The sequence below is a fragment of the Diprion similis genome, chromosome 12 (genome assembly GCF_021155765.1).
Source record: "Diprion similis isolate iyDipSimi1 chromosome 12, iyDipSimi1.1, whole genome shotgun sequence".
NCBI lineage: Eukaryota > Metazoa > Arthropoda > Insecta > Hymenoptera > Diprionidae > Diprion > Diprion similis.
Genome location: NC_060116.1, coordinates 5,217,551 through 5,240,046, shown reverse-complemented (window position 1 = coordinate 5,240,046; position 22,496 = coordinate 5,217,551). Strand labels below are relative to the sequence as shown.

Here is a 22,496-nt window from a genome sequence, read left to right as displayed (position 1 = left end):
ATTATCCTAGGTCAGGGTGCGAGGTATATACCTACACCTGGTCCCCAGACTCCCGGCATCCCTGCTTCCGACTCTCGTATATCAGCATCAAACGGCCGAGAGAAAACCTTTCTTTACTTTTTCCAACACCCGAGATCGACGATCGAACTACGACCTCGAAATGCTTTTGAAATTTCGCTAAACGGATAATTTTTTTCGGTACGGAGTTTTTTAATCTTAACCAACTTTTCAAATTATCAATTAACTTTTTCGATTCGTTTGTATTTTTGCTCTTATTCGTCTCGTTCGAATTTATATTTTTCTCTTTTTTAATTTCGGTGATTAGATTTTGTTCTTGAGAAAAGAAAAAAAAAAAAAAAAATCATTTAATTTTATCATCTTTTGCTAAATAAACCTTCTCACGAATCTATTTTCAAATGAAACACAAATTCGTAGTTCGAGTAAAAGAAAAGTTGTAAATTTTTGCCAATTTTTTATTCAAGTATACACTTATTGTGTATTCGTTACGTACGTAACGAAAATGTTCTGAAAAAAAAAACAACTTTTATTTTCGTCGTTAAATTTACATAACAATTTTATAATTCAATGTTTATATTCAGCCGAGATTAATGTCGCATAGAAATATGAAACTTGTTCAATTATAATCCTAGTTATACATATTTCTAACACTTAATGCAGTCTGCGATAATTATTGTATTTCTAGCAGTTATCCATTTATTATTTATTCCTCGAAAGAAAGCAACTTTTAGTATCTGCATTTACCATTCTATTGATGTTTGTCAGAGAATGGGGTTAAAAAAACAAAAACAAAAAACAAACAAATAAAAACTGCAAAGCGCAATTTTCAAAAGACAAAGCGTCTGACAAATAATTGGAAAAATAAAAGGCGTCTGCAGTAAAAGAATACAAAAAAAAAAAAAAAAAAAAGGTACGAAAGAAAATACAGTGAATTATTAGGCTATCGAAGCTCCTTTGACATCGAAAAATGTTTTCATTTATTCTTGAAAACCTTTCCACTTCTCTCGAGAACATTCTTCCATTCGAGCATATAAAAGGTTCGTCATTTATCAAAGTTCCCTTCGGATTGGTCAGAAATAAGTGAGTCGTTTAGGGTGTAGAATGGTAAGAAAAGAATATCGGAAAACAAAGGCAAATAAAAAATATCCACGTTCCGCACGTTCTCGGAGACTATTCGAAGCGCCCCGAATGCGTTCAGTCATGCGTAGCATAAATAACTCGAGTTTTTCTCTCAAAACCCTCGAAAAACGTATCTGATCCTCACGGTTTCATCGCTGATCTTAACTATACCTACGTGTATATTTTTGCAAATATTCATGGTAAATATGCGACTCGTCATGTTACGTATGAGCTCTCGTGCTTTCTTCCAGATCCCTGATTATTCACCGAGTCGTAAATCTGAGGCAGCGGTGAAAACTCGACAAGTCGCGGTTATCACGACACTCTTTCGTCTATAAAAAATTCTACGTCCACGTAATGCCGTTTCAAGTGAGATAAAACAAGAGGAAAAAAAAAATATTTGACGAAGTGAAAGATCGTAACATGAAAAAAAAAAAAAAAAAAAAAAAAATGACGAAATTTTGTTGAGAACTAACAATTTATATCTACGAATTGTACGAAATTTTCGATGAAAAATCGTGTGAGAATCATCGTAAAGTCATTGATTCAAAGCTTACATTTTTCGCCTAAGATATAATTATTAATTATTACATTTACATAATTTTTTGAAATATTGTACAACTTCCGATTTTCACCTTCTGAATAATAATTATTCACACTTCGTCGATAGGTTCTGAAAATTGTTTAAACACATTCCGTTGAAATTTTTTCACCCTGAATTTATTTCGAGTTGAAATTTGTTTTTTTCGCGATATTGAACTGCAATAAAATCCTGTAAAATGAAAAAGTCAAAGGCTTGACAGGCTGTAAAATAGATATTTACCATTCTGAAACCGGTCTAGAAATATTCTAAATGAAAAATATAAGGTTTAAGAATTTTTTGGGAATTTTCAGATCGTTCGAACAATGTTTGAGTTGATGAAAAAAATTACAAGCTTCAAGAAAAATAAAAAAAATAAAAGGTACCTCATGGGCGCAGTCTTAAAAGGTTAGAAAAAGAAAATACAGTGTTTAACGAATTGTTTGAGAATTTTTAAAAAGGCCGTTCTCAAAATCACTTTCAATATTTACAGATAATCAACTAGTTGAATAAAAAATGTGAAAAAGTTCAGGGCACTATTCCAGAGTTGGGACAACTGCGGAAAATGCCGTAGTGTGAGTATACATGGTGTGCCTAGAAATCCAACGACATGCCCCTTTCTTCGAGGTTAAAACTTTTAAGTGAGATGAGTACCAACTGTCTAAAGAAATCCCTATATTGCTAGGGAATTATTTTTATGAAGAACGCTACCCTGCTCGGTAATGCCACGATGCATAATTGCGCTGTGAGTTATTTAAAGTCCCGCTCATTTTTTCCCCACGCAGATTCAACGCGACAACAATTAATCACCACCGATATAGGGTATTTCGGCGACGTTGGTACACATCTTACTTAAGTCCAGTCCAGCGCGAGAGAGAAACTTTTTTGGATAAAGAAGATGCACTGCCAGGCACACCGCGAGTCATACGTTGGTTCGGCTCGCACGAAATTCCCTAGATGCACCGTGTATCGGTAGTGAAATATAGGCCTATTGTATCACAGGTGTGAAATATCGGAAACAGCGAAATACGGAGACCTAATCCCGACGCCGACTTGGCGCTTCGTGGTCAAACTTCAATAATACACTTGGAGTTCGGAAATTGAGCGTATAGAATCGGCTTAAGGACTTAGGGTCACGTTATTGTGTATATTATACTTATTTCTCGCTGTTATTCACCCCTCCGTCACTTCGTCTCTCCCCACATTTCTCTATCGCTCATACATAGATACTGATACTGCACGGAAAGTGTGGAGGCTCGTAAATATCTGGTGTTGCTTATACCTAACCTCTCGCTCAAGTCTCTCCACCTTTCAGCCCCGTGATTTAGGCTATCGAGCCAGTCGACGAATCTTGTACAAGTACAACTTACTTCCGTTTTATATATATATATAAGAGTGAGATAATGTATAAAAATATTTCAAGTCAATTTTCTACCTGAGATAGCGCATACACCTATATCAGTTTAGAGAAAACGGAATTATTTGACAATATTATTAGAAAAAAAAACAACAAAAGTTGGCGAGTTCTTTATTGTGTATAAGATATATATGCTGGACTCGATTCAACTCCAGGATTTTTATTACCCTCCCTTATCTTTTAAAGAGATTTTTTCAATCTCCTCGATAAGATCAATTGAGAAGAAGAAAAAAACACAGTGAAACTTTTTAAATATTTCTATTCGAATTAAATTCGTATGTAGTCCCGGGTATTCAAGAGCTATTAATACGTTTTGCGTAGATACGACGTCGTTTATATTATATACTCCGGACCGTTCGCTTAATTGAAATGGAATGAGAGAAAAGAAAGGACCTTCGCAGAAATTATAGGGGTTCGAACGAAATCTGGCCCAATTATTCGCTCCGCGAATTTCTCCGAAGTAAGGACAATGTGATAAAACCTGGAAACTGTCGGGCAATTATGTATATATATCTGCTAAACGGCATTCAAATGTAATGTTACAAGAGCATAATTCATCTCCTCTACATTTTCTTCAAAATTACGACTAATTTTGATTTTTTTACAAAGAAAAAAAGCTCGCATATTTCAATATCGATCGTAAATTTTTGAGCTGAGAATCTGCTGCGAAATGGAACAATGTCGATGGTGAGAAACGTATTTTGTTTCAACACTCCGAAACCGCAGACAGCTCGGTGCGAAAGCTCCTTTACTTTCTGTAAGGTCGTGTCTATGGATGCGTGAGGGAAAGAGGGTTGAAATTTTCACAGCCCTGTTAAATCTAGCGTAAATAACGTGGTAGTTAATGCCAACACATACGGGTATAAAATAAAACCTGAGCTTGCAGCCGCGGTCGAAAAGCTTTTCCAGAAATGTGTAACGCATCCGTGAGAAACCTTTTGTTTTTATACATATTTTTATCTCTGAAATTTCATTGATTACATCGTTCGTATGGATGTATTTTATAATATAGCAAATTTACTTATTATAGGAACGTTTTTCTGCTTCCTTTTTTTTTTTTTTTTTTTTCAAGTAATTCACAAACGAATATATACATGTCATGACCGAAATTTTAACAACGAAAATCACTTACTTTTTTTTAGAAGAATATAGATCTTATCTACTTTCAATATGACAAGAGAATTGAATATTTATTGTTAATAAAATTTGATATACAGTTTTCCCTCCGAATAGGGTCGCTTCTTTTAATTCTTGCTCGAGCGCTTCCCCAACTACTTTTTTTTTACGAGTGTTATTTGACAATTAATAATTCAAATCATTTATTGATAACCTATTATGTAATTTTTAACATATTTTCAATGATTTTCTCGGTGATTTCTTGATCAATATAAACTTTCCATGCGATATTTTAAACTTATCAGTAATCAAGTGAAAGAAACTGTCACCTCAAAGCAAAACGCCGATTTTTATTCAGAGGTGAAGCCGACGACGAGTCTAGTCGTAGCTATTGTTGGGGAAAGTAATTTCCTTAAGGGAATACCTTAAATTAAATATCCACAATATTTGGTGAAAAAATCGAACACATATCCTGAGGAATAATATTGTCAACGTTTTCTCAAATTTTTTTAACGCAATCGTGATTGAAAGTCACAAAAACGGAGCTTAACATAAAATGAATATCAATTTGCAGTGTGTTGGTAAAAATGATGATAAAAAAGAAACAAAAAGACAAAAAACATTGATTTCGAGAGGTAGGAATAAGTTCGGCAGGTTTCGCATCTAGATACAAACGGCGTTTACGACAGTTTGACTCATTTTATTTTATTCACTGTATTTTCCTTCTTTTGACATTACGTGTTTTCCCTCCTCTCTTTCCTTCACCTTTTGTTGCATTACAATTCAGTTTTATTGAGGCCATCATTCATGTTTAACGTCGGATACTATAAACGGACGGGGTAGCAAGGCGGTTGTAATTATTGATGGCAGGGTGGGTATAGATTGCCAGAAATGCCACTTTCAAAGCACTAAAGGAAAATAAATAAAAACAGCTCCGCGAAGAGGGGGTGGTTGGGAAAAGGAAAAGGATAAAGGGGAAAAGGGGAAAAGGGGAAGAAGAACGGCGGTAACAGATGCGTAAACAGTCCTTCAAGTTATACGGGGCGCGTTGATTGGGGCTTGAGTTATACACGCGTCGATATCTCGCACGTAAATGTTTTCATTTTCTTCCTTTCTCTTTCTTCGAATTTTTATCATCCTTCTTCGAGCCGAGTAACACCTCGTAATAAACATGGAACTGCGGAGATCGAGATTATTTCTACATCATATTTCACGCTTGACGTATTATAATACTCATATACTCTACCCTCTCTTTCTCGCACAAAATTTTATAGGTTTTTGATTGTTATTGCTAATATAAGTATTATTTTTGTTTTTCACACTTGAGCTACACTGAGAAAAGCATCAGGTCAAATGCCAAGTACTAGTAAAGAAAATTGATCGATTAATAACGTAAGTAAATACCTATAAAAAATTTTATTACAACACTCACATTATTATACGAGAGAGTTCGGAGTACAGCATAGCATGTGAATGTGAGGTGTACAGGAAATAAAATAAAATGTTATTAAAATGTTTTGGTATTAAGACGCGGGTACATGGAAAAATTTAATAAATGAATCAATGATTTCAGTGCCGGAATAGTGGTGAACATGACTTGTAAGGCTTATATATATATGAGGTTTTTAAAACCAAATTTTTTCTCTAAAATTCGATTTGAACGCGTGTTCGTATCTTCTGAAAATATTAACCGGAAATATTATCCATACTTACACGGAGCTAAAAACTTTTCTTCCACATTTCTTTTTTATCATAATCGAAAAACAGAGTTCTGCGTTCAAAATGAGAATGAGTTCTGTGCGAGCGCTGACAAGAAAAAAAAAAACAAATAAAAAAATCTATCATGTGTTACTATTCCCTTTGATCGTGGTCACTGGTACTTTAATATTTTGCTGCAACTATTGCGTTATATAATTTGATGTTCACGTGACAATAAATTGAAATTAAGGCCTTAGCAAACTGAGAAACTTGTTTAATTTTACGATAACCAGAAAATGCAGGGTCGAAAACTATATTCACACTAAATAGTTATACTTGTATGAATTTTTTTTTTCTTTATTATATCTATTCTTCTTTCTTTATTTTAAATAAATGCAATCTATTTTACTTGCACAATTTACCAGTTACTGTAATAAATAAAGTTTTTCTCGTTGTAGTTGATGAATTTTAAATCATTTTATAAAATTCGTCTACAAGCCGAATGAAATTGCAGGATGTATGAGAAAAGTTTGCGGAAACGGGCTCGCGCGCTTCTGTCAAATCCACTTTCCCGTAGTTTGTACTTTCAGCAGACTGCATTCGCTCCCCGTTTTCTCCTCGGGGTCTGTTGAAATAAGTCAGCCAAGAAAAATGAAGGGCTAAACCGCACGGTCAAGCAGTGAAAAAGTTTCGACAGATAAACGGACGAAATTGCACATTGCACAATGCCAGACGACGTTTGAACCCAAACTTGAAGAAACTCTGTCACCAATCGCAGTGCCATTTTCTCGAATGCACATTTTTTTCAATTTTCCAAAACTTCTTTATTTCGAGTCGTTTCAGGAGAATTCGAATATAGTAAATCACGAGTCGAAAATTTATCGTCGTTAACTAAATTATATCTGTAAAATCGATTACAAATCAACGAATCTCTGCGGCTTCTGAAACTATTCGTTTTGTCATTGTTTTTGAAAAAGTTTTCTCGAATAATTTAAAAAATGTTTCGATCATCCTATTATTCTAACGACTGATGACTCGTTTTATTGGTAATGAACTATTTTTTATTCTGCTTCTTTTTCTTTGTTTGTTTATGTATGTACTTGACGGTGAAAACATCGTAAGTAGAATAGTCGAGCATATATTAATTCTCTCTCTTTAATTTGTTAAACGGGATGAATAAAATTTGAACTTTAACGAGTTTGCGGTAAGAATTTACACAGCTAGTTCGCTGTACAGTAACGTAAACAGTATAATGTATTAATGGATGAGCCTTGCCGTGGAGTAAATCCAGGCGTGGCGTTATGCTATTGATTGTGAGAGTCTAATCGATGATTTGTGGCCGAAGAGGGTATGTCCTATGCAAACGCATAGAGTTTGTTAAAGGTTAGCGAACCGTTGCGATCCCGCCCTGAAAATCCGCCCCTATCATAGCCGTGTGCGTTTTACACGCGTGTCACACGCGCGTAGATCCCGCAGGCATCCATACATACATCACGACGATCGACGACGAGTCACAATTTTTATCCAAACATTATACATACATTTTTCAACACCCTCCTCGACACGCTGCCAGAAACAGATGAAAAGGGAAGTTCGCGTTTTTCTGTCACGCTTGAGGAGGGTTCTTCCGATACACGACGGAAATCGATTTCCGACGTATGAGATTACAGATTTACCTGCTGTTATACGCCTCTGTAATATGCATTATGCATGTGCCAATGATGCTTCGGCTGTCACGCCGATCTTATGTCTTGATATTTCGCATTTCCACCCATGAATCCTCATGCGAAATAACTTTTTGACACGGGCTTAGTTTTAAAAAGTAACAGACATTGCCGAACTCTGACGGTCAATTTATGATTCATTAATCGTTTCTGGCCATTCTTTTTTTTGGTACAATTTTCGTGATATAGGATTCGTATTGTGCTAATTTCTGCCTTCGTTGAAAATAAAAAAATTAAAAAAAACATGATAAATTTTAAGAGCTTTGAAAAAGTACGGTATGAGTCAAGGTCTTTATTACTAAGTAAAAACCGACTACGATTGCATGGATTACATGTGATTACAAATGATATAAGGATTACCAAAACTGCAAATATTGCAAGAAGATTTTTGCAAAAATTAAAAATAGTTTAGAAACAGCAAAGATTACACAAATTACATGGGATTACAGAAATTATATGAGATTAGGTCAGATTGCATGAGATTACATGACGCATGCAGACCAGATTACAATAGTAATTAAACTCCTTGGTGTAAGTGAGAAATAAAAAACAAAAATATGAATAGGAAAAATCAGCCGCGATTTTTCACGTTTCACAGACCGATTAGAAAATACGGATATGTTGTAATTCTTATTTTTTCGGATTCTTGGGTCTCGAAAAATTTGGTTGAAAGAAATTTTTCACCCTTTTCGCGGCCTTGGAAACTTTCGGTGATTTACCCTATAAATTACTTGTGGATTAGCTAAACATAAAACACAATGAAATAAAATAAAATAGTATATAAAGTTTATTCACCACGCACGAACAAATTTCTCACGTTACGAATACAAATCGAGTAAAATAAATAAAAATTTCTAGACTTGACCAAATCTGGCGAAAGAAATTTTTCATCAGTTCAGATAAATGAAGTCAAATGACGTTTTTTTTTTGTTTTTTTTTTATCAAAGAAGCGTTTCATTCACCACTCTTAACCGCCAACTTTGATAGTGTTGAAAAATTCTCCTATGTGTGAAGCCTTGAAATCATGATTAATAACGAGCTAAAATTATTAACTTAACCAAAATTCGACCGCGGAGATAAACATATAATCTACAAATCCTAAGACAGTGCGGATTCTTTTTGGTTAAAATTAAACGAAGCAGAATTTAAATTGGCGAAGGGGCGGAGGGGGGAGGGGCGGAGGGGAGGAGAGGGGATGTAATTTCGTCAGATAAATCGAAAGGGGTTTTCGTTGGCTTTAGACGCAGCCTCTACAAATTCAAACGATAAATCACTTTTAACAAGAGAATTAGGCAGATTATAAGGGCGTCTCCTATAGAGTTGGCAGTTCGTTGCGTGGGCGACGACGGTATGTACAACATTATTCGCCGCCGCAACCGCAGCGACTAAAAACTTGCCACTGTAAGTAATTGTTGGCTGTCTTATACCGCATTCCATTATACACAAGATACCCAATGCCAATCCGCAAAGTGCCTAATTGCAGAACTCCGCAGTGAATTCAGACTCTGCGAAAAAAAAAACAAACGAACAAAAAAAAAAAAAACGCGACGATGTTCCACAGAGTTTTAGAATTCATTTTAAAGTTCATTGCATGTTTTTCTGTTTTCAAAAATTTTATGATTTATATTCATGCTTTGAAATACTCGTCTGCAAAATTCAACAAACTTCTTTTAAGGGTTTGAAAGTTATTCAGAGCGACAAAGAAGTTCGCCAGAGAACATAAAACGTTCTGCGTTCATGGAAATTGTGTATATATTTGAGAGAGAGAGAGAGAGAAAAAAAACGGTAATCTTTTCGTAGAAGCTAAAAGAAAGTTGATACGAATAACGCATAGAGAATTACAGCAAGAAAAAAAAAAAACTCTGAGGGACTCTTGGCGGACTTTTGAGACTAATTACTTTGAAAAACAATAAAACGTAAAAAATAGCTTATCTCCGGAGTATTTAATGTCCAATGGTAACCATCCTTTCTTGCAAATAATGAATTTCTAATTAGCGTATATTTGATATGGCATATTATAGACGATGCTTACATTTTTTTTTATCGAATAGTAACATCGTTTTTAAATAATTTTTGACACGTAAATTTTTTCGTTCGTAATTAGTCCCGCAACAAAATATAATATTAAATGATTATAAAATATAGTAGAAATAAAACTGTGTGTTTCAAAGTCACAGTTGAGATAATATAAATTTCAAAATTCACAGGGATTTCATTTAAAATCAATCAGGATCAATTTGTTCGACGATTTGAGAAGAATTTTTCGAGATCCCAAGTAAACGAAAACCATCCTTAATTATGCATATTGTAGTGCCTAAATGAAAGTGTTCACCTGGGCGTGAAACTGTGTAAAATGGTGCTGGCGAAATTCGCTAACAAGCCGTGAATGTTTGCCTTTGAAATTAATTGCCTGAAATGTATAGTCGCGGGCATAATTCGCTCTATTCAACTCTAGTACATCGTACATAGGTGATGTGTATGCTATGCGTAGAACTGAGAGGCGTGAAATAATTAGGCCTGTTTTAACCGGAAGTACGTGTCCCATTGGTATCCGGCCGGATCAAATAGCTCGTTACTTTGGTCTGTTCAGAGGATGTTTGCCAGCTTCGAGTATCGCGTTTGTGTTTCTGCACCCCTAGATACTAAATTCTCGACGTAAGGACCTAATTAATCAAGAAATCCCGATCGCAAATGAAACGAAATCGGTAACATCGGCAGTCTGTCTCTCACAGTTTTATTTTATTTACTTTTCCTCTGTTTTCTTTAAAGCCGAGGTAACGAATTGCTCCGACAATCTAATTGGAAACCTTCGGATTCTGTTTCCCGTATTGCTTTTCTCCGTAAACAGCGGACGAGGAAAAACCAATTACGAGGAATGCTTCGTTGATAAAAATGATACAATCATTTGTCAAATGAAAAATTCTTACTGGGAATATGCATTGACGGAAAGATTCTAACTAACCGCACTGTAAAATATAATTCATTGCGACAGGATAATCCGGATTCATACACCACGGAATTACCAATTCATAGTGTGTTAAACATGTGTATAAATTTATAATGTCAAATTGACAGAATTAAATTTACGGTTATTTTTATTATTGGCACATATAGTTACACACACGTGCGGTAGTTTTTACGTCTTCATGTGTCAACTGAAAGAATTTAGCCAAGTTAAAGCTGGATCTCTACACTGTGTTAACCCTTTGAGTCATAGTTGTAAGTATTCTCACCACTTATTTTTTATCCATTTTTTTTGTATACTCAGAGAACTTTGAAAATATATTTCCTTGCGGTTTCTTGCTATTTCTAATAGTATACTAATAGGTTTTCAATATTTGAGAATAATTATTACGATATAATGTAAGTTATTATCGATAGAAACAAATTTATTTGAAAAATTCAAGATTGGATCCGTCATCTTGAATTTTCGAAATCTGATTTCAGGTTCGTAATCGGTGACTTAAAAAATCACAAAATACTATCTTACTATAAAAGTTGACTCAACACAATAATGCCTGACTCGAAGTGTTGAAAAGAAAATTCTCGTGAATTTTATATATTATAAAACCTTGTCCAGAAAAAAATGAAGTTTTAACTACGCCTACCTGTTACAAGTTTCCAATTAACCGTCAAAATTTTCCTCCCAGTGTAGCTTTCGAATAAAGACAAAATCTTGTCGGATTATTTTTTCATTTTTACTTTTATGTTTATTCTCCGCTAAATGAAATTCCCTCCGTTTTATCAACGCTTACTTATATATCTATATATATATATCGTAAAACCACGAGCAATTTTGGTTTTCATATGGGAAAAAAGGGCATTTGCTGATATAGTAATAGGCATCGTTGATTATCTTCATTATTTTTTTTTCGCATCAAGTTAGAATTCATTGATCTCAACGCTTTGACATTCCATCTACCGATCCTTGACCGTGAATTAAGTTCAACTTTTTAAAGCCCACGGAATGACAGAGTTTTCTTTGCTTCTCTCCTTGATCTTACTCATTTCCCAGTTTTTTCCACGCAGGTATAATATGACTTATACACGGAGGTTCGCGATGCGATAAAAAGCCGGGAACAGCTCAGGATGTAACACTTTACCGCTATTTTTATAACTCCAGTAATTTTAACGTTCACTCCCAACACGTTTTCCCTTGAATCTACGTCAAATTTTTTATAACGCAGCGTTAAACAGACGCTATTCCGGCCCGCTTATATATGACGACGTCTCATTCGACCTACGTGGCATCTGTATTATAACTGCTCCTCGTTAACGGTGACAAAAAAACACGTGCGTGCAGTGTGATAATTGGTTAATTTAATCCTCGAAACGCACGTGTGCTTCAATTCGAATTTGATAATTATTAAATTCCTTTTTTTTTCTCGATTTTAGATTAAAATGTACGTTTATTCATTTTTATTATTTATTTTATTTTTAATTTTAAAAATTTTTTACAGACGAGTTTTCTACATCGTACAATTTAAACAGTCTCAATACATAAAAATGGGAAAATGTAAATTAACAATTCATATTGAATGACAATTTATGTGAAATAGAACTCCGTATGATCAACGAAAAGAATCAGTGAAGTTTGAAAGAAGCTGGTATAATTTGTCAATATCGATTCAAAGTTGAAACTTTTTTTTATTATGTAAATTTGTGAAATATACGCTGCTCAAATTGTTTCTATTATATACCAGAAGACTGTCTTTAACATCTTTTATCTATTCCATTCAATGGTATTTATAGGTTTAAATAGCGAATAACAAGCTTTCAGCGATTCGATTTGATGATCTATAATTGAGGGTATATATTTTTGAGTTTATTTACGTATCTTTGAAAAAAAAAACGAAAAAAAAAACCTTTCATGTTATATCTTTGTTACCGAAAATCATAGGCTTGAACGTTGAAAGTTAATATTTGTAGTATACAAATCGTTTTAATTTTAATATTTCTACTCGGATAAAAAATCACATTGCTTGTATTGCAATTAATACTTTTACATACCGGTAAGTATCGTATTTCCGTGAATTAATTATTCAGCCCAGAATTTTCATTTCATCGGAAAATTATAATTTAATACCGCAGCTCATATATGTACATATATATGTATATACAAAACGATGCCGACAAATCCAATCCGGAGACGAATCGCAATGGTTTTTCCACTTACGGAAAAATCAATTACATTCTTCCTCATCCTTGCACAATCGTTCCAACACACATGAATTCATCAGCTGGAAGGAACAATCGTACGTGATAAGCACAGGCGTTGTAAACGAAGCGTGAAAATTGGAAATTGGTTCGGACGAATCTAACATCGCGGTGGGCGGCTTATAAGTGGGTGAGAAGTGGAAAAGTTTGGAGAGAGATCATTATTGTAAGACGAAGACGGAAACGAAAACTTCTTGACCTTTGTGACGAAAATTAATGCGTATGGGCCAATCTTACAAGTTTTTGGTCGGTTTTTTAGGGTAAAAATATCGATCTGACTACCCTTTACAATCAGGTATAAAAACCCTCAATTTTTCATGCTGATCCAGAAAATAGATCTCATATTTGAATAGATCAGACTTTTTTTTACGCATAAATCAGATCCTATCATATTTTTTTCCAAGGATACGAAGTGGCGAATATTAAGAGGATGCTGCAGTAAGTCCTTACCGACTGAGTAGCATGTCACTTATTTTTACTATTATCAAAGCTCAGACATCACTGATGTGAAAATACCGCAACTTGAATGCTATTTTACATATAAAAATAAAAAAGAGTGTTGTTTTAATCGTTGCATAAATACATCATTCTTACATAAAAAAAGAAAGTTTCTGTACAGTATTGTTCAGAATTGCATGTGCACTTTCACATCAGTACTGCATAGGCTTTGATACTACGTGAAAGTGATCGGTAACATTTTACTCGGTCGGTAAAGACTGTCTACAGCATCCTCTTGAAAGACTTGTAGGTCTAAAAGTTATAGGATTTTTATATCTCTACGTACAGAATAACATATGAAAATTGCAGCCAGATCAAAACTTTTACCCTCATATGAAAAAAAAAAAAAACAAACTGTGTGGGTGGGTCTCGTCGTTTGCGAAGCTCTCGATTTATTTCAGGGGAAGGGCTAGAAAAACTTTCCGCTAAACGATAATAATTTTCCCGTCTAGCTAGAGAAATAGAAAATAATAATTTACCTCGAGTATAAGGAACTCCTTGTGTGCATATATCTATACCTACGTTATATGTATATACATATTTCGTACATTGTCCTCGATCCAAAACTACCGGGGGTAGGAAACGTGTACGTATATACTATACCCCGGTTGGAAAAGCTTCCTGCGGCGGTGAAGTTGTCGCCTGATAACAAAGGCGAAACGTTTTGCGGCAGGGATCCTGAACCCTCTTCCTTTTTCGCACCCCTGCCTGCCACTCCAACGTTTTCTAGCAACTCTATAAGCTTTCCACCCCACGATTTTTCTTTTCCTACATATACGCGGATATGTATAATTGCTTTGTGATGTACAGCATATATGTATATGGGAATATCCTATATAAAGAGGGCTAGAAAAATAGAAAATAAAAATAAACAGAACGGGATGAGGTTCGATAGGCACGACGAGCTTTACATTTCAATTTACAGTTCTGTCTCTGACGTGTCTAATAGAGTGGCAACTCGGCTGCAGGTGGTTGAGATTAGTCAAAGACAAAATGGCTGCCATCAATCGGGTAGCGTAAACGTTATGCAGCAATTAATATCGGAATAATAAGCTCGCGTGAAAATATTACAATGGAGAATTCCCTCGACGTTTAATTACTTTGCCTCTTTCTGCAAAGGACGTGCTTTGTTTTCTCTTCCTTTTGTATCTTCCTTTCATTTTTTGAGATCGATTGACGATGTGTTATATGCTCGTAGTAATTTAACGTATTATATTTAATTTAATTATACTTTCAAGTTCCTCCTGTCAAATCACCTGATTGTAAACATCATCAGGATGATTTTCGAATGTGTGTTGAACTAACGCAAAATTTTATACAACCTGAACTTCTACGGCATAATCAAAAAAAATTGTTCAAATATCAACCCCTTTTTTCGACGTCTCAGAATTCAAATCAGTTATAAAATAATACACGTTTGAAAGGTACGACTGAAAAAATGGATTATCGAGATTATTCTAATTAAAATAATATCTATAAAATAGAATTTTTGAAGCCCATGATTATCAGCTAAAAACAGTAAATCATTATTCATTTTACTATTTTATTTAAATTTATGGAAAAAATGTCCCGACTTTGTACAATTTTTATCAATTACAGCGCCGCGTTTCTTTTTTTTTTTTAACCGCATAACATTAATTTTTTTCTCAACTCCCGATTAGTCACAAGAAACGTTATATCCCAAATAATTATTCTACTTTAAGGAAACACTTTTCCAGTGAAATTTAGCCGAATCTATATTTCAGTTAAACTTTCTGAAGTCTGTCTGATCATTTTCAAAAACCAGGGACACAGCTCAGAGTTTGCGTAGCCGAGGGTTTTAGGCTCGGCGATCTATCGAAGTACACTTGTAATCCGAGTATACGGAATGAAATTAGACCCTTCGACGATCCAATTTGTCTCAGGCTATTTGCTCGACTTTTACTGCACGCGCATATAAGAACGCGAACGGTCTATAGACACGCGGTGTGAACGGGGCAGACATACTATCGCGGATCTTGCAAATAATTAATTGCAACGAAGACCCGCGTGGATGAAGAGAGAAAGAGAATTTGCTAAGTGCAGACGGTGAGAACTTTCGACCCTTAAGGTCGGACCCTACTCAATTCTGACCTCGCAGCTGGAATATTATTGCGGTTGAACTATGCGCGAAATTCCATTCAGCTTGCTCTTGATATATGAGCCGCTTAAATAGGCGGAAGTAAGCAGGAATTATTATACGTATGGTTCCGGGGGTGAAAAATTTTATAATACAGAAAAAGAAAGTACGCGTTAAAAATTTTTCTTTCTTTCTCTCTCTCTCTCTCTCTCTCTGTTTCTCTCGCAATACTGCTTTGTTAATAAATTTTTTAAACATTTGATTGTGTGTATTTAATATTTAGGCTATTCACTGCAGATTTTATACATATATATATATATATATATATAAATTTGATCAGTTTAAAACAGTTTTCTAGTTAAATAAGGTCTTAATATCAATTTAATTTTTTATAATCAAGATGAGATTGTCGGAGTAATCACAAAAAATACAGTTCAAGTAACGATGATAAAAAAGAATAGTTATATTGCAATAAGATGTTCTTGTTACAAAGAAGCAACTGATTTTTATTTTGTGTTCAGAGCGTTATTATTCGGTTACGGTGAAAAATGAAAATAGTAAAGTACCTATAACTAGAAATAAATAATTTTGGCTGTTACATGATTTCATTTTTTCATCACTTCCCTGCGATGAAGTTTTTTTTTTTTTTTTTCTCTTTGTCTCTTCGCTTTCGATTCTTCTAATCTTTTTATTCTTTTGATATTTTGACAGAATTTTGGCGAACAACAGCTTGATTATTACATCATTTTATGGTTTTTCCAACCTCTTTTGCTTTTTACCGTCCTCCTGGTTCCAACTATTTTCCGATATAACGTTAACGACACGTTCATCTTCTTCTTTCCTTTTGTTGCAGCTCCGCAACGCAACGGCAGTCTTCATAATGAACTTGTCCGTCTCGGACTTGATGTTCTGCTGCTTTAATTTGCCGCTGGCAACGTCGACCTTTTGGCACAGCGCTTGGCTCCATGGACAGCTTCTTTGCCGTTTGTTTCCGCTGCTGAGGTACAGCTTGGTGGCTGTTAGTATCTTCACCGTCTTGGCCATCACCATCAATCGATACGTCATGATTGGACATCCCCGGCTCTATCCGAGGTAAGCAAGCCGGTAGAACCTCTCCCTATATTCCCACCCTATATATATATGTCTCGACAATTTCTCACATGCTCTACCTTCCTCAGCTTTCCCGAAAACTATTCGTGAGCCCTTGTGAAAACAAACCCTACTACTAGCGCAGCGTTTGCTGTTTTTATTACCGGACTTGTTTTTCCTCTTAAATTGATTCACTCGAGTGGATTTCTTTGGTTCGTGAAAATCGAAATTGATCGATAGTGTATTCAGTCAATGAGTGTGCATTTTTGGTCAGAGTTAATTGTGAACGATAAGTGGAAATAATTAATTAAAAGAACGACCAGCATGCCGGAAAAATTTTGCGCGAGTATAGATTCACTTTTGTTTTCGTTATTTTCTACGATGAACTTGATAAATCAATTATTAACTGTTTTTTTTTTTTTTAATATATTCGTTCAATTATTTGGACTGAATCTTTATTCTTCAAAAATATCTAGCTTTTATTACGCAACCTGGAGAAAGAATATCTTTACGAGAACTTTTCTCAAGGCTTTCGACATGTTTTATAAAATTTCATGTCACCGCAGTAAACTTACGAATAGTACAATTTAAGAAACTGGTAACACCATGTAAAACAGGCACATTTTAAGGTTCGAAATTTTTAATTATTTCAATTCTTTACGCCTTCATACCTGACTGCCGTTAGATAATTAATTACATATTTTATAATCTCTGATGGAATAATATTAACTAATTTGTCTGTTATTGACTGAATGAAAATGAGTTTTAAAATGCTTATACCTTATTTTTTCTGCCACCGATGTTTCGACTTACTTTAAAAAATGCTAATATTTCAAACATTTAACAAAGTTATCGTACACGATGATCGTGTACCAGAATGGATTGCGAGATTATATTTAAATTCCGCGAAAACGTGCTTCGAATTCCAAGATCCTGTATCCGCAATTTTACCAACATGTAACTTTGTAACACAGCCGAAAGTAATTCTATATCGGAAGTGGAGTGACTCTCCTGAAATTCTTATCAAAAACTTGTCAACACAAGTTCAGCCATTTCAAGATGTAACGTTGTTCTCGAAGGACCTGAGAGGCTTGACGAGGAAATGTTTTCAATAACCCGTATAATTTGACCAATAATGTGTCTTGACAGCAATAAAGATCTAATCCAATGAAAATATTCTTTTAAATAAGCCAAGTACATACACACCGCATACTTCATTCTGTAAAACTTTTTCAACTGGTCGTTATTGAAGGCTAAGTTGTTTATAGTAATGTGCAAATTAGCTCACAATCCCTCTTAAATCAGTCCCCATGCTAAACGGCTCGTCTTCTCATTGGTTACTTGAACCAAACTGTTATAACTTGGTCCAACAACGCAAGGAGAACTTTGTTCGAGTATCCTTTTACACCCTTTTATCGTTACTCACACCGCCGTTATATCGAAAATTGTGCTTGGCTCCTTAATTTAAGACCAAGGTATGCTTACGAGATAATTGGAAATTGTTTGGTATGTTTTTGCGCTCTTGTTATTAATTTTGGCATAAAAACTGAGAGGTAACTTTAAATTAAGCTTAAACGAACATTTTGATTGATAGAAAAGAATAACACGATACACCTAGTGGATAATTGCTAAGATAGGAGTTTGCACTTCGTTATAAATCCTCATAGAGAGTAAATAAATACCTCAAGTAAAAACTGTATATTTTTTACTTCATATTATCAGTTTGGCATCCGCACTTTGTTCAGTTTTCGATTTTTCTAAAAATTATAATATAAAAAAATATAAGATAAAAAACAGTAGTGCCACAAGAAGTATTTTCTTTTCGGGGGGTGATGGATATTCAAGTATTTTTAAACTTTTGTAGTATTATTATTAGTTAGTTATTACAACTACATTCGAAACGATACAGATTTATTCATATATATTTTTTCTGATAGATTTCGATTGCTCACGTTAACATTGGTGAAAAATATACTTTGTGGTCATTCTATTTTTCATCTCTCAATTGAGAACATCTGTTCCTGTAACGCGTTGGCTCCACGCACTTCGATAACTTCGAATAACGAGTAAAAATAGGTGTAACGAACTTTACACGCGTGTCTTAACGGTAATCTCGTCCCATTCAAAGAGATTATAGTATTTATATGTGCATACATACATTCGTACTTTCACTAGTAACGAGATTAGGCATCCGTTTTTATTTCAGCTTAAGGTGGTTCAGACTCTCATATGATATGTAGCCTAAGGTAATAACCTTAAAAGTATTTCGGTGTTATTAGACTGAAGTTTCATCTCAAATCTTGTTTGAGTTACGCGACCAAATATCGTTCCAGGGGTTGTAAATCTCCTTGAGATTATAAGAAAATAGAATATAAGCTTAAGTGTATATTTTAAGATCAGTCGACTGTCTCTGTAAAAGTGTCATAAAAATCGAAAATCCAAGAAACAGTAACTGTTGAATTCCCCCTATGTGTAGAACGAGCGATTTTTCAGCCCGTGCAATATCAAACGGTATACCTCGATCTTATTTTCGTTCATTTTCATTCATTCATACTTCCATCGCAAGGGATCAAGTTAATCACCAAGCGGTGCGGCCAAAAATACTCGACTAGCATAGAACGAGTTTCGAAAAAGTGCTCGATCTTGGTACAAGCGGGATTGATACACCTTATTGAACCCGCAGGGTAATTTCTTATCTGGATCGATATGTTAAGCGAAGCCAATCAATCTGGCCGCCGATGCTTGCAAGATAAGACCGATCAGAGTGCGGGTGACCCACTTGACAGACGGCTCAATGTTTTTCCCTTCTGATTCCAGACTCTACAAGCCGAAGTACTTGGCCCTGATGCTCGTCGCCATATGGATTTCCGGTTTCGGAGCTCTGGTGGCGACGTGGTTCGGCCAATGGGGCCGTTTTGGCCTGGACCCGGCGATCGGCTCCTGTTCCATCCTGCCCGATGTCCACGGGCGGAGCCCTAAGGAGTTCCTCTTCATCCTGGCCTTCCTGACCCCTTGTCTCGCGATAATAGTCTGCTACGCGAGGATATTTTACATCGTGAGGAAGACGGCGCTCAGGAGCAGGCGCAACAAGCTCGGCAAGGACCAGACGAAATCGAACCTCGAGGTGAAGTACACCAAGGGTCAGAACCTTGAGGACTCCGCGATCGGCTCGAGCTGCGTGGCGACGATGACGACGGACAACGGAAGCTCGCCGACCAGACAGGACAAGCTCAGCTTCATCGGCACCGTCTCCCCGAGACTCAGCTCGAGCTACCAGAACTTCCGGCAGTCATCGAAGTTCGAGTACGTCGCTCAGTGCTCGCCAAGGCTGGATGGAAGCTACCGAAGATCTTCAGCCAGCTCCGAGCGAGGATCGAGGAAGGAGAACGGAGCGAAGTTCGCCGTCAATCTTCGAAACTCTTCGGTAAATTTGTCCGGTATGCGAAGCGAGTACAAAAACGATTCAGGCAAGAGCCAATCGGTCAACTTCGGCTTTGCCGAAGACGCGAAGAACAGGGATCGAGAGAACGGCGGTACTCCGGGGATAACCCTCACCGATACGAAGAAGAACACCGCCGGGGTCTTTAGCGTGAGCAATAACAACCTTACCGACCGGGATAAGGAGTCCAAGTCCAGCCTCGAGGAACAGGACGACGAGATTCCGTTCATGGACAGCAATGTTCAGGGGCGAAACGTTGAACCGGAAACACCGTCGGGGAAGAACCCGAAACCGAGGCTCCTCGATACCAGGCCGCAGATCAGATTCGAGGAGGTTTACGTCGAGGCACACGGTGACAACCAGAGTGTCATCAACGCCGAAAGCGTCGGCGACGATCGGCGGCCTCGGCGATTCGAGGTGAACAGCCTGCAGGTCCCGAGGAGATTCCAGGGGATTCAAAATTCATCGGAGAGTCTTCTGACTTCTCAGATGTCGCGTTACGACGAGATATCCGAGGACTTTGCCAGTTCGCGGTCGGATTCGCCGTCGGAGAAACGCCCCGGCAAGAAGTCGAACGTCATAAGACGAGAGTCTCGATTTCGAAGCGTCAGAACGCGACAGTTTGAGACGGGAAAGCTCACCACGAAAGACAAGAAGCTGCTTAAGATGATAATGGTGATATTCGTCTCCTTCCTGATATGCTACTTGCCCATCACCATCACCAAGACCTTCAAGGACACGATCGATTGGCGGGGTCTCAACATCGCTGGGTACATTCTCATATATCTGACGACATGTATCAACCCGATAATATACGTTGTCATGAGTTCCGAGTACAGGAGCGCCTACAAAAACGTTCTTCTATGTCGGAGCGACTCTGTGTCGGGCAGACCGAATTCTGTCCCCGTTCATGAGAAAAAGAAATCTACCTTAAAATAGACAACGAATGTTACTATTATCACCACTATCATTATTAGTGTTATGTACCGTCAGCTCTGAAAGTATAATGGCGAAATGATATTTGATTATAGCTATAAATCGTTTAATCATCGTAAAAAAGTTACGCACGATCCGTTTGTGCGGCAACATTCAATTGGGTAACTGTCGGAAAACTTTGCGTATAAAATAATACAAGGCGGCGAATAAATAGGTACGGTGTAAAATACTTGTCCTAATACTCCAAAGTTTAAGTTTAGCTTCTGTACGTCGAATGATTGATAAAGTTCGGACGATGTAGCAAAAGATAATATCATATAAAGATCACTCGAGCTGTTGATGAATTCGTTAATTTTGTTCGATCTCTTGTTAATTATATAGATACGTATTTCAATTTAGTTACTTAAACGTATGGCAAAATTTTTCCTTTTCCTTTCATTAGTAATAATATAATATAGTGGAAATCTAAAAATTTGTCTACGTTACCGAATTGCCGTATACGGATGTATAAAATAGAAGAGTGCAAGTATCAAAGAGAGTCAAGTTTAATTGATGAAATTCAAAGGTTTCCATCACATCGAGTGATTTTGTATGGTTTTTTGTTCTCTAATCTGAATTCCTCAATTCAAATCAAGTATGAGATGAGAATTTAATTTCGGTACGCCGAATTCAGAGCCTGGAGTCGAAATGATAATTAAGATATTTCAGAGAACATCGAAACGGTTACAAAATAATTGCTGCGGTGTGAACGTGTTGCGTAATTTACTTATAAGTATAATAAATCGATAGACATTACAAACTGACTTGATTTATACATTATAAATTGGTTATTCATTTAATTTTAATGTTGTTTAATTACTCGAGCGTTAGTCTGAGGTACGTTACACGTACATACTTTATATAATAATAATAACAATAATAACAATAACAATTAAAATTATTATTGTTATTATTATACGGACAAAAACGGCACTGAGTTATAGTGCAGATTTTAAGAGGATTTTTGAAATACCTATATATAATATTATATAATCATTTCATTAAAGACTGAATATTTTTAAGGCTTGTGACGAATGCATACTTGAATTTAACGAACAAACAACAACATGAAAAACAAAAGAAAAAAAAACAGAAAAAAAAAACATAAATGTTCAAAGGAGCCAAGTGTTACTTGTTTTGTTACAGTATTGTATAGATTTACATATCTATAACACACACACATACATATTCACGCACTCACACTTTATTTTATATATGCAGTATTTACAAGGTCTCTCTACTCAAATTAGTGTAATGAAAAAATCTCTTCGATCTGTTATTAAGTCGTATGGATATTAAAAAATTGCAAAATTATACTTCATGGAAACGTGCAGGTATAATTAGATTTTTTTCAAACAAATGATTTAGATTAGTTTTATGAAAATTCAGAAATTCCAGATTTCCAAAGAAAAAAGCTTTTTGTCAATTATACAATTCTTTACGTCAACTGTCTTGTACATTTTAGTCAATCTTTACTATCGTTTCGGCTATGATTACGCATGGGAGTC

The 22,496-nt window shown here is 35.8% G+C and overlaps 1 protein-coding gene across 3 annotated transcripts in view; it reads left to right on the top strand.

Moving 5' to 3' along the window:
* Nucleotides 1-22,276, top strand: part of LOC124413584 (G-protein coupled receptor moody) — an 85,039-nt gene extending 62,763 nt beyond the window's left edge. For all 3 annotated transcript variants that reach the window (XM_046894281.1, XM_046894282.1, XM_046894280.1), the window contains exons 3-4: nt 16,339-16,577; nt 19,392-22,276. In XM_046894281.1, coding sequence (XP_046750237.1) covers nt 16,339-16,577; nt 19,392-20,952 — 1,800 coding nt within the window. In that variant the 3' untranslated portion in view covers nt 20,953-22,276. The remainder of the gene's footprint in view (nt 1-16,338; nt 16,578-19,391) is intronic.
* The last annotated feature ends 220 nt before the right edge of the window (nt 22,277-22,496 follow it).